This window comes from Haliotis cracherodii, unplaced genomic scaffold, assembly GCF_022045235.1.
Source record: "Haliotis cracherodii isolate W230 unplaced genomic scaffold, xgHalCrac1.p SCAF_10, whole genome shotgun sequence".
NCBI lineage: Eukaryota > Metazoa > Mollusca > Gastropoda > Lepetellida > Haliotidae > Haliotis > Haliotis cracherodii.
This window is the reverse complement of record NW_027266265.1, coordinates 15,775,369-15,789,411: the sequence shown is the minus strand read 5'-3', so window position 1 is coordinate 15,789,411 and position 14,043 is coordinate 15,775,369. Positions and strand designations below refer to the sequence as shown.

Here is a 14,043-nt window from a genome sequence, read left to right as displayed (position 1 = left end):
AATCCCAAAGATGTTCGATTGGGTTGATGTCTGGTGATCGGGAGGGCCATGGTAACACGTTGACGTTAGAATTCTGGAGAAAATTCACTGTTGCATGAGCAGTGTGCGGCCGGGCGTTGTCGTGTTGATAGAGCTCCCTCTGTTGGTCGATAATCGGCAGAAGATGAGGCTGTAAAACGTCATTGATATAGCGCTGGGCTGTCAAATTGCCACGAATGATCACCAAGTCTGATCTTTGGTTGTAAGACATGGCTCCCCACATCATGACGCTCCCTCCTCCAAATCTGTCGACCTGCCGAACACAGTTCGGGGCAAAACGTTCGTTTCCTCTTCTATAGACACGCTGTCTTCCGTCACGGCGTTGTAAGAGAAAACGTGATTCGTCACTAAACCAGACGCGCCTCCAGTTTCGGAGGGTCCATATCCGAATGTTGGTGCACCACCTGAGTCGTTGGCGTCGATGTTCGTGGAGTAAAACAGGTCCAATAAGTGGTCTTCTTGCACGTAGACCGGCCTCTCGTAGACGGTTCCTTATTGTTTGTGCGGACACTCTTCTCAAACCTGGCACCTGTGTTGCAGTGACAGTAGGTGTGGCTAGCCGATTACGTAGGTGGGTGACCCGGATGAATCGATCCTGAGGTGGTGTGGTAACCCTTGGCCTGCCACTTCTGGGCGATCTTCAGTTGCATTGAACTGGGTGTATCGGCTCCAAAGTTACATCCTGGTTGAGACAACCGTTTTTTATGAATGCAGCCTTCATATCAACTCCCATTCCCGGAAGGTGTGATTCGTGCTACTTAACATGTTAAGTATGATTTACACCATCGCGCCCCAGCTCGTTCACTGTCGTCTGAGATTCGCACATCGTGGGTTTTTCCCAAGTGATATCAGTTTGAAATCCGGGCATTACACTGTGTGCTTTTATACTGATATGTTCTCTGTTCCCATGTGCTGTTGTCAAAACTCGTGAATGGTCATGTTTCTTGTTAAAAGGAATATTACGGCACAGGTAACATCTTGAAGGACAATTCGTATGGTTGTGACAACCAAGCGTTCTCCGTCGTCTCTCGTTGATATAGCATTATCAACACAGGATCACTACCTTCAAACCAACAGGCTTTTCCCTTCCGAGAAACATCACAGAAACATTGTTGCACATCATGACGAGCACTGAATCATTATCGAATCCCACTGACTTGAGGACATTATCAGATGCCGATTCAGATGATGCCTCTGCCGGGTGTGTCCGGCGTCAATCCAGCACTTACATCTGCGTCGTCGACATGACTGTCAGTGGCCAGCCCTTGCCTGGTGTGGTCAGCGGGAACTACAGAGATGAAGAACCTGAGGATCATTATGATAAAATAGGGAGTCTTCAACGGGAAAATATGGGAAGTACTAACTCAAGGTCAGGAACCTTGACCAGCGAGGACATGGCCAGCGGTCAGTCTGTGGCTCCGTACTTCGTGTTCAGACACCTTCAGGTAGACATGATCTGTTACTTTGTTGTTAAACGCTGCACAGTTTGATTCAGACGTATGTTCATCCCCTCGAGTCTGAAGAAGACTGGGATCCCAAAGTTATGGTTAAGAGGGCTGGTTTGTTTGTTTTGTTTGTTTGTTATCTAACGCCGCACTCAGCAATATTTCAGCTATATGGCGGCTGACTGTAAATAGCCAGGACCAGCCAGTCCAGTGATTGTCATCATGACATCGATCTACCCAATTGGGATATGATGACATGTTGTTGAAGACCTATTCTAACCAGGGTCTTCACTGGTTGTGAGGTTACTACGAATACACTAATTACCCAGCAGCATTAGTCTATTGGTTTAGAAAACCCGCAGCTGACTTATTCAGCAATAAAATGCTATCTCTTATGATTATATTTATATGTTATCATTACACTAGATTGACCTGTATCGGATGGTCAGGAACCTGTTCCACAAAGTGATCTTAGCGATCTAAGTTGGTGGTAACTCCCTTACTTTATCATAGGCTTACGATCAACGTAGCACGACGATCGCTTTGTGGAACAGGGCCCAGGAAGGCAATCCTACACTGCTTGTATGTCTTTGAGATTCATTCTGTGTTTTTCTCTGTGATCTCATGGGTGGCACAAAACACAGATTGGTATTGGTTTGACTTCTCAGATACAGAGGTAGGCGTCAACGGCATTTCAACTCCCTAACATGAACCTAACTCTGTTCTATAGTATTGATGGCCCCTTCCTACATAACATATTGGGAATCCCATCTCCCCAACCGCGATCATGATCTCTAACAACCCTTCTACCTACCAACAAGCTCTACATACACCGATATCCCCCAAACCACCCTTCAATCTTCTGATAATACCTACATACACCATTATCCAACATATGAAAATAACATCATCAGATATGAGATGTATAACTAATTGTGTTGTATCGCCATAAATCATTCTGGCTAAAGGTAGACACTAGTTACAAGCTGAATACAAAGATGTGTTTTCCTCTCTATAAGAGATGCATTTTTCAAATAACATTCTGAATCTATATCGGTGTATAGCACAGTGAGGCTGAAGATGTGATTAAATGAAGTCATTGTTGCTGGGATAAAATGGGTTTCTCGTGCATGAACAACAAATGTATGACGAAGCACCTGGTATCAATAGTTTGTGAGTCACGGAGAATGCTTGCTTCTAATTGCATTATGTAGAGTTTGGTGTGCCTGCTGTGTGAGAGGATACGATCCAGTTGCTTCATTCAGTACATGTCAAGTACGGGTGTTGCTTTCATTGTCAGTCTTCTAGACTCAACCACTACTACCTATCCCAAAACAGCATTTTGTCCCACCCCTCCATTCTCCCCACCCCCAGCACATCACGTCCACCACCCCAGCACATTACGTCCTCCATCCCAGCACATCACGTCCTCCACTCCAGTATATGACGTCCTCTATCCCAGCACATCACGTCCTCCACCTCAGCACATCACGTCCTCCACCCCAGCACATCACGTCCTCCACCCCAGCACATTACGTCCTCCACCACAGCAATTCACGTCCTCCACCCCAGCACACCACGTCCTCCACCCCAGCAATTCACGTCCTCCATCCCATCACATCACGTCCTGCACTCCAGCACATCACGTCCCCAACCCAGCACATCACGTCCTCCACTCCAGCACATCACGTCCTCCACCCCAACACATCACGTCCTCCACTCCAGCACATCACGTCCTCCACCCCAACACATCACGTCCTCCACTCCAGCACAACGCGTCCTCCACCCCTAGCACATCACGTCCTCCACTCCAGCACATCAAGTCCTCCACCCCAGCACATCACGTCCTTCCCCCAGCACATCACGTCCTTCCCCACGCACATCACGCCCCCCCCCCCCCCCCCAAGCACATCACGTCCTCCACCCCAAGCACATCACGTCCCCCACCCCAGCACATCACGTCCTCCACTCCAGCACATCACGTCCCCCACCCCAGCACATCACGTCCCCCACCCCAGCACATTACGTCCTCCATCCCAGCACATCACGTCCTCCACTCCAGCACATCACGTCCTCCACCCCAGCACATCACGTCCCCCACCCCAGCACATCACGTCCTCCACCCCAGCACATCACGTCCCCCACCCCAGCACATCACGTCCCCCACCCCAGCACATTACGTCCTCCATCCCAGCACATCACGTCCTCCACTCCAGCACATCACGTCCCCCACCCCAGCACATCACGTCCTCCACCCCTAGCACATCACGTCCTCCATCCCAGCACATCACGTCCTCCACTCCAGCACATCACGTCCTCCACCCCAGCACATCATGTCCACCATCCCAGCACATCACGTCCTCCACTCCAGCACATCACGTCCTCCACCCCAGCACATCACGTCCTCCATCCCAGCACATCACGTCCTCCACCCCAGCACATCACGTCCTCCACCCCAGCACATCACGTCCTCCATCCCAGCACATCACGTCCCCCATCCCAGCACATCACGTCCTCATCCCAGCACATCACGTCCCCCACCCCAGCACATCACGTCCTCCACCCCAGCACATTACGTCCTCCACCCCAGCACATCACGTCCTCCATTCCAGCACATCACGTCCTCTACCCCAACACATCACGTCATCCACCCCAGCACATCACGCCCTCCGCTCCAGCACATCACGTCCTCCGCTCCAACATATCACGTCCTCCACCCCAGCACATCGCGTTCTAACCTGCATCCTCCCTCAGCGTAAATGATGTTGCCATCATTGATTGCCCAGATGACGTAATGTCTAAACTAAAGTGTACTGGTGACTCCAGTGACGTTGAAACCAACAATATAGCTTATGGCATGTACAGTTCTAAATTGCTGAAGTAATTGTGAGCACATTTTATTAAAAATTCAAGTAAATACAAATTTAACTTACAAGTAAGCTTTTAGATCAAGTTTCGCGATCAAATACCTGGACAAGTTTACTGTAATTCCTGAACATTTTATGGTAGCCATTCAGAGGAATGTACAAAATATGACGCCTCGCTTGTCAACATGATGCGCGATGCTTTCCCACACTATGACGTTTACATGGAGTTTTCACACCTCCTTACCCACTGGTACTCACGTATTTAATGGAAATCGTGTGGCGGGTGTTTCCGGCAGAGAAGGAGATAATTATCCTTTTCGAGAACATCTGGTGCCATCACTGATTTTCAGTAATCCAGTCACACTTTTCAGCACTTTTTGCCGTTTATTCCCTATCATTAAGTCTGATCATTCTTTGGCGTTGAGGGTTTGCTTTTCATACATAACGCCGCACCTTTGGTAATTTTTTTTTGATTCTCAGCTGCACCTTAATTGTTATCATGGCGATGTTATGACTTAAAATATGTCGCTAAAGCACTTCAGAGTTACAGTTGCACAGCGAACACAAAACACATACCAGGGAACATCCTTAACTTAATATCCTTGGTATGAAGGTCAATAAAGTATAGGTGCGCCAACCGTAGGCCAATGTGTATCTTGAGGACCTTGTGTTGTAAATCTGTTGATGTTGATTTATTAGACAGATATTTATGGGGCAGGTGGACATGGTAGACTTTGACAGCCCCGTGTGGTAATACTCATACTAATGTCAGTACTATCCGTAATGCCACCCGTGAAGATCCAGGTTAGAATAGGCCTTCAGTTGGTCAGGCTGGCAGACTAGGTTGATACATGTCATCGTATCCCAATTGCCTCAACTTGAATAGTTGATCAAACTATAAATCAAAGAGTCTAAACTTCAGGATTCGGTTTGATGTCGATACAGAACCCCATGAAAAACTTGACTCAATTGTCTATTCCACTGAACAGCTTGAACTCCTATGTTGATAGAGGCGGTATTCAAACTCGATGCTCGTGTGAAATATATTGACGCCAATGACACATATCACACATGGACCTCAATAACACATATCACATATGGACCCCAATGTTATATATCACATATGGACCTCAATAACACATGTCACATATGGATCCCAATGACATATATCACATATGGACCCAAATGACACATATCACATATAACCTCAATAACACATATCACATATGGACCCCAATGTTATATATGACATATGGACCACAATGACATATATCACATATGGACCCCAATGACACAGATCACATGGATCCCAATGACGGAGACCATAAATAATACCTTTGTTTTACGGAAATACATACGAATTCTTCAGCATTGCCTGCATTTCTTGTCTTGTCTTGAGTACAATTGAATATGTGAGTCCAGCCCACATCTAGTGACATGACTGCATTCAAAGGCCCTGCAATTTATTTTCTTAACCAAGAACACGAATTTTATTTTTGTCCCTGGATCATGTTTTTTCCTTCGGAAATATGCCACTTATAAGCAACATAATTATTCTATAACTGGCACATGTCATTACAACTCTGAGTTAATGTTCTGTATTGCAGCAGTCTGGCGTACCACCTCAGGATCCCGGGACCCGACAGTGGTGCTCCTGGAAACGGTGCGTGTTTGTCGGACTAGTGGTAACGGTGACAATAGTCCTCCTGTCTGGACTCATAACAGTCGCCGCGCTTCTTCTCTCACGTCAAGCAGGTAAAAGCACATACTATAGTCTGTGGGGCAGTGGGGTAGCCTTGTGGTTAAAGCGTTCCTTCGTCACGCCGAAGACCCGGGGTCGAATCACCATATAGGTACTATGCGTGAGGCCCATTTCTGGAGTCCCCCGCCGTGGGATGGCCGGAATACTACTAAAAGCGGCGTAAAACCACACTCACTCACTCACTTTATAAAGAGGTTAGAAACACAAGAAGATAATGTTTTATCATTTTGATGTCGTCCTTAAGATAACCGCTGTGAGTCTGGTTATACAACCGATAGTTGTACAGGTCTTGGACGTTTACCACTGTTGTGAAACCCACGATCACGGGTAAGGTGCTTAGAAACTAAGATTCATTATCATGGTGAATCTCATTCGTGACCAACTCGTGTTATTCCGGGACAAGCCGAATAGCGACTCGTGCCCCTCTCGTGGCCATTTTTGCCACCGGGTTCCGTCTTAGCGCAAACGGGCATGCCTAAAACAATTGTCAACTCGTTCCGTAAAGGTTCACATATATTTCCCCTTATATTATATATATTTCAGATGCAATTTAATACACCTCGGGACGTGCGAAATTATACAGTATGATTGAACACATTTAACTGTGTCTTCGGTATATTTTTAGATGCAAGACATATGAAAAATCAAAAATTGTTTCTCAGGGATTTTTTGACGAAGAATTTGAAATCATACGCGCATTCTGATTGGTTTGTCGAATTTTCGCACATAACATTCATCGATAGGGAGACGAGTCTTCTTGTAGCTAGGTTACGGAAAGGAGCGAGTGGTGACGAATGGGTGAATCTAGGATTCGAACCCACGAATATAACATCATGAGACCTGATACGATAGGGCCATCGTTGTCACTGTTTCTGGATGAACGAAATATGAGGAATTATGGTGTGTGTTTTCAAACCGTATGATCACATTTTGTAGTAGAATTGTTCTACTGTAAATGAGTATAGGGTTAAGAGCTACATCGTATATTGAGTTACAAATGTATATGAAAGAGGGACCAATATAGGTGTCGAAGTAAAATCGTAATGAATAATCTTACAATGTTTTTAGAAACTGACTATATTCAGCATACACTCAGGTTTCTAATCCTTGCATGAGTTGAGAGCTGGCACGAAGGCTTCAGCTCAACAGGTGTAAATATTTACTGAAGGATTTGTTTTCAATTTCTAATACGGATTGAATCAGGTCACTGGATGTCTAAAATGCCAACTGAACTAGGCCTCGGGTCGTTTTTAGGGAATTTTTATGTGAAACGTTTACACTGTTTGTTGTTAATGTATCAAAAAACAAAACGACACCTGTATATAGGGCGACATGTCATGTTTGTTTAAGCTTGTAGGATTTGTTTTGTTCAATTTTGATTTTTGTGTGCTCAAACAATTCTCTCTTCCACAAGATTCAAGAAATCAAATGGTCATTTTGTTGTCAACCATTTTGGCTACCATCTTGGATTTCCTAATGGCAAACAAACGTGAACACAAAGCATCTTTGGGTCACGCACTTGCTCATGTATAGTTAGATGTTCTCTTTAAATCGGCCTTTTTCACTCATTGTGACATACCTACAACCTATCCATCTACAAAGATTTCAAAGAGCGTCATGCAACTCTTGTTCAAAGGTTGTTTGAGTGAGTGAGTGAGTATGGTTTTACGCCGTTTTAGCAATATTCCAGCAATATCACGGCGGGGGACAACAGAAATAGGCTTCACACATTGTACCCATTTCGGGAATCGAACCCGGGTCATCGGCGTGACGAGCGAACGCTTTAACCACTAGGGTACCCCACCACCCCTCAAAGGTTGTTTGGTTACAATATTCAAGGTCTTTGTAAAGTTTTCAAATGAAGAGGACAACTCCAAAATGATGTCCGATTCAATTACTTATTTTCGCTTTAACTTTCCAATCGTCAATTTTACTTTTACGTCGAGCAATATTCCTGCTCCAGCCCCTGATGTCTACGTTTCACAACTTTTGAGGAACAATTCAGCATGCTTTTTCCACCAAGATTCCAAAGAGCGTCATACGACGCTTGCTCAGAGGTTTCATCAAGGTTATGACATTCAAATGGTTTTATTGATGACATGTGGAGGACATTCCAAATGTGGCGCATCTTGACAAAAATGATGTCGGATGCAATTCCCTCTTTTAACTTGTACCATATGTACCCGTGTTTGTTCAAGTGATCAATTGACTTGTCATTGCATGTGTTTGTGACGGGTGCCACGGTTGGGCAGGATAACCTAGTAAGCTTTTCGCGAACACCTGGAATCATCACTAAATGATAGTGATTCATAAACACATGTTTATGATATAGTGGCAATACTACAACAAACCCTGCTTTTAGCAGATATTTCTTATGATTTTGGAAATGTTTTCGTTGTTAATACGTACAACATACGATCAAGTCTCAGAATGTGAAAGTGCTAGTTGTCCACCAATGAACATATCACATTTCAACGTTTTCCCATAATTATCAAATTTGACATTTCAATGCTCGATACCCCCTTGCTTTGAATTATCAGACAGTTGAAAATTAAAAACAGCATTATGTAAAAAAGAAATTATTTCTTTTTTCTCTCTTAAGAACAAACAAGGGGAGATGTTACACTACCAACATCACAACCTATATTAACTGCAAGTGCAACTACGGATGTTTCAACAATTTCTACTTCCACGACTACTGAAATCTCCAACTTAACTTCAACGGCTTCAACAACGACACAGTCTTCTTTCTCTTCAACGACAACCACGCCTGCGACATCGGAAGGTAAGTGTCTTACTCTGAAAGAAGCATTTACTCAATTTTTATGCCACATTATTAGCGAGAAGTAAATACATTCCGACTGGTGCGTTTCACAATACAACGGCATTAAGTCAAGTCGTTAACATGGACTAACACTATCTATTATTCATACACGGAAGCTTTGGGGTGTATTTTCCCCGTTGCTGCAGTTTTACGCCTTTTCCATGTGTGTATTGATTTCACGAAGTCGTATTTGTATTTGATCTTACATTAACTGATTACACCTTGAAATGGAATAGTCTTTATAGGTAAACTACTTCTTCTAATTTTGTCTTGGGCCACAGACATTCTTATAATAAAGCATGATTTTTCCACCAAGATTTCAAGGAGCGTCATACGACTCTTGCTCAGAGGTTGTTTAATCAAGGTTATGACATTCAAGGTCTCAGCAAAGCTTTCAAATGGTTTTATTGTGGACATGTGGAGGACATTCCAAATGTGGCGCATCTTGACAAAAATGATTTCCGATACAATTTCCTCTTTTGACTTGTACCATATGTACCCGTGTTTGTTCAAGTGATCAACTGACTTGTCATTGCATGTGTTTGTGACGGGTGCCACGGTTGGGCAGGATAACCTAGTAATCTTTTCGCGAACACCTGGAATCATCACTAAATGATAGTGATTCATAAACACATGTTTATGATATAGTGGCAATACTACAACAAACCCTGCTTTTAGCAGAAATTTCTTATGATTTTGGAAATGTTTCGTTGTTAATACGTACAACATACGATCAAGTCTCGGAATGTGAAAGTGCTAATTGTCCACCAATGAACATATCATATTTCAACGTTTTCCCATAATTATCAAATTTGACATTTCAATGCTCGATACCCCCTTGCTTTGAATTATCAGACAGTTGAAAATTAAAAACAGCATTATGTAAAAAAGAAATTATTTCTTTTTTCTCTCTTAAGAACAAACAAGGGGAGATGTTACACTACCAACATCACAACCTATATTAACTGCAAGTGCAACTACGGATGTTTCAACAATTTCTACTTCCACGACTACTAAAGTCTCTAACTCAACTTCAACGGCTTCAACAACGACACAGTCTTCTTTCTCTTCAACGACAACCACGCCTGCGACATCGGAAGGTAAGTGTCTTACCCTGAAAGAAGCATTTACTCAATTTTTATGCCACATTATTAGCGAGAAATAAATACATTCCGACTGGTGCGTTTCACAATACAACGGCATTAAGTCAAGTCGTTAACATGGACTAACACTATCTATTATTCATACACGGAAGCTTTGGGGTGTATTTTCCCCGTTGCTGCAGTTTTACGCCTTTTCCATGTGTGTATTGATTTCGGAAATGCATTCTTCGTGAAAACGAAGTCGTATTTGTATTTGATTCTGCATTAACTGATAACACCTTAAAATGGAATAGTCCTTATTGGTAAACTACTTCTTCTAATTTTGTCTTGGGCCACAGACATTCTTATAATTATTTTGGATTGTGAAGTGGGAAAAAAATCCCTTAAGTTATAATTCATGTAGCTCATATAATTCCAAAACATCTATATTTAAAAGAAACATTGTCAGTAATAGTATCACGGTGAAAAGCATTTGAAATACTCCCTTACCTTTCAGTTTGTAACTTTTACTAGACTGAATGTTTTTTGAAGAAATCAGACATCGTCCAAACATAAAATTGGTAAATGTTCTATTTCCTGTTATTGGACAAATAATCCGCTTACACGAGACATTGAAATGAAATTGACGCAGCCAAACTCTATGTGGTGGTTGACAAATATGGACATATATTCCTTTAATACCAAATAAAGAAGTTCATTCCAGAGACAGTTACGTTTCCATTTTCAAAGTTACATTTGAAAGTATTAAATAAACAACTTTATCCAATGGTTGTTTTGATCTTGTAGGTTGCATGCGCAAGTGCATTTCGTGCACGTCTTACAACACCCGGTGTCCAGCCAACGGCATGATAGTCGAGGGCGACCCTGGAGAAGTGATCAACTGTCCATGTAATACTGCCTGCTACTCTGACATCCGATACGATGACGGTGAGCATCAATTTGTAACATTCGTGACCAGTCGTATTATTCCAGGACATACCCGTTACGATCCGGGTAAAAATAGGTCTTCAGCAACCCATGCTTGCCGAAAAAGACGACTATGCTTGTCGTAAGAGGCGACTAACGGGATCGGGTGGTCAGGCTCGCTGACTTGGTTGATGCATGCCATCGGATCCCAATTACGTAGATCGATGTTCATGATGTAAATCACAGGATTGTCTGGTCCAGATTCAATTATTTACAGATCACCGTCATATAGCTGGAATATTGTTGAGTGCGGCGTCAAACAACAAACAAAACAAACAATCATTCCAGGGCGTGACCATTTTATTAACTTGGTTCCGTCTTCGCGCAAACGGACACAACGAAAAGAATAGTCCACTTGTTGAACCACATCCGCCTTTGTGTTGTAGGGTTGCGTGGAAATTTGCTAAATTCTAACGAGTTTATTATTTAAAAGTACTTGTTATTCAGCATATATGAACAATTATGACTGTCACTTTGGTGTATTTTTAAATGTAAACTGTAAAACCTATAAAGACTACGGAGAGATTCTTTGACAAACGCACTAGTCTTATAATCATACGCATGTTGTTATTGGTTGCCCGTGTTTTCGCGCATACCATTGAGGTTACAGAGCGGCGCGAGCGGTGAAGAGGTGGATAAGAGCGGAAGATGTACAGTGAAATCCCGTTACTCAGGATATTACCGTTACCATTAAACTCGTTATATGTACATGTCTGTAAAATATACAGATTTGAATTTCGTCCTGATTGAAACATTGATTGAAACATTAATAATCAAGTAATAAACTAATAACCTTGACTTTCAATTCGACAAATACGACCGGAAGCACAGGACATAATCACGCGTTTCGTTTTCTTGCACTGTATATCAGTTTGTCGCTTTTTAATTTTTATTGTTACATTAAACTTAAAATGTAAATACTATTGCAGACATTTCAGAATCCTAGCGGATTATCTGTCTGGGTGTATAAATGTTTAGGACTTCTACCATTCATGCATGAGGGTAAAAAATCTGTAATTCCGATTTTCGAGTACGTTATCATATACATGTATATTACCCACTGACTTAAAGAATGAAAATGAAAAAAAAACCCGAAAACAGTAGAACGAAACTTAGGCGAAGTCAGCCTAAAGATTGGATGACGTAATTCTACAAATTATGTCGTCATGATACCGAACAATGGAACAAATCGACGGCATGTCGTTTCAATTTATGAATCAAAACCGGTTATCGCAGGATGGGATATATACATATTTTTAATTGTAAGTAAGTTTTGTTTAACGCCGCTTTCAACAGTATTCCAGTTACATCCCTCGTGTCAGCTTAATGTGGGAGGAAAGCCCGAAGTGATGCAGGTCCCAGATGTCAACCACTGCGGTGAAACCAACGGGTATGGTGCTGACAAACCTAGAAACATAATCGGGGCGAACCGGGGTTGGAACCCACAATCGATCATAGGTTTCTGTCGTGCCCAAGGGACGCAACTCTCGCGGCGCCTTGGACAATTGGCCCACACGTGCTCCTAAATGCTTTTAAACATTCGAGTCCCATATAGTGCATAATTATGTTTCAGGTTCCTCTGTCCACCGAGGATGCACAGGTGATTATCCCGCGTGGGATGCGGCGTCCTCTGTTAACCTGACCTGCAGAGAAATAGATCGACATTTTCTGTGTTTCTGTTTGGGAGATCGCTGTAACAAGGAAGATATGACGTCACATATTTCCTGAAATGAGTGGATGATTAATGCACATAATGCCATGGATTTGTTATGTTCATCTCATTGTGTGTATATGCATGTTTCAATGTGTGTGTTCGTTGATTTGATAATCTTCATCAGCTGTACAACTCTTCTGATGATTGAGATATTTATTGCCATTTTATCGTTTTGTAACTGCTGTGGGACTGTGGATAACAATGTGCTTCGAAACGATCAGGTCACACCAGACACGCAATTTGTGTTGTGTTATCTATTTTCTATACTAATAAGACGCGGGTAAAATAACGTTTACTGTTTTCATTTTTAGTGACCATCTTTCCAATTCACCCATATCGGAAGCTGCAATTATTAACAACTATCTTGTTCTTTTTGAGACCCGTGGAGATCCGGGTAGAGAATAGGACTTCAGTAACCCATGCTTGCCGTAACAGGCGACAATGGTTGTCGTAAGAGGCGACTAACGGGATCGGGTGGTTAGGTTCGCTGATTTGGTTGTTTCATGTCATCCTATCCCAATTGCGTAGATTGATGCTCATGATGTCAAGCACATGATTGTCTGGTCCAGACTTGATTATTTCCAGACCACCGTCATATAGTTTGAATATTGAGTGAGGCGTTAAACAACAAAGAACGAAAAAAACAAGAAATAATTTTGACAGCCCCTTCTCATGACCAGCTTTAACTGACAAATTGCAGAGAATACACTTAACACATGCAATTTACATTCATTAAGTTTTAAATGGAGAGAACAAGAGTAAAGAGTGTATTCATCACAACAGGCGTCAGTGCAGTATTTGGCGACCCTGGAGCAGGTCAAGGTCACTTTGAGGATTTATCCCCCCAAGGCGATCCGTTGTGGAAACAACTAACATTGTTCGGCTCATCATTCACAGACAAAACATTAGCCTTTCGGAGAAGGATAAAAACATCATATCTCTGACAGGTTCTTTGTAGTATGAATATGACACGAACCATACAGTATCGCATATGGCCGCTTTACATCTGTTGACCGAAAGTCACGTGAGACTGTCAACTTACTAGCCTTTGGTCATAACATGTCCTGGTCGGTGGAATAGCCTTGATACTAAAGAATTTTTCTCGTAACGTCGATTCCCAGGTTCGATTTCCCACGTGGGTAAAATGTGTGATTCCCATGTTTTATGTCTCCTGCTGTGATATGTTTGAATATTGCTAAGAGCGTTTTTTTTCAATTTCTGCAATTATTTTACTATGTGTGATTTTTTCGCTGATGCCATGATTGTTATAATTTTGACAGCATAATATATGTTTTATCATTTATTAATAATTGTATTTTGATT

The 14,043-nt window shown here is 42.6% G+C and overlaps 1 protein-coding gene across 1 annotated transcript; it reads left to right on the top strand.

The window, feature by feature from the left end:
- Positions 1-883: 883 nt before the first annotated feature.
- On the top strand, positions 884-13,673 carry LOC139447381 (uncharacterized). Its single transcript, XM_071228704.1, has 6 exons — positions 884-1,484; positions 5,959-6,106; positions 8,716-8,898; positions 9,855-10,037; positions 10,827-10,967; positions 12,580-13,673. The coding sequence occupies exons 1-6, from the start codon at positions 1,161-1,163 to the stop codon at positions 12,732-12,734; spliced, it is 1,134 nt and encodes a 377-aa protein (XP_071084805.1). The 5' UTR covers positions 884-1,160; the 3' UTR covers positions 12,735-13,673.
- Positions 13,674-14,043: the final 370 nt, after the last annotated feature.

Coding starts and splice junctions, on each gene's coding strand:
- LOC139447381 (XM_071228704.1), top strand. CDS start 1,161: ATGACGAGCACTGAATCATTATCGAATCCCACTGACTTGAGGACATTA. Junction 1,485..5,958: donor TCGTGTTCAGACACCTTCAG/GTAGACATGATC, acceptor TCTGTATTGCAG/CAGTCTGGCGTACCACCTCA. Junction 8,899..9,854: donor CACGCCTGCGACATCGGAAG/GTAAGTGTCTTA, acceptor TTCTCTCTTAAG/AACAAACAAGGGGAGATGTT.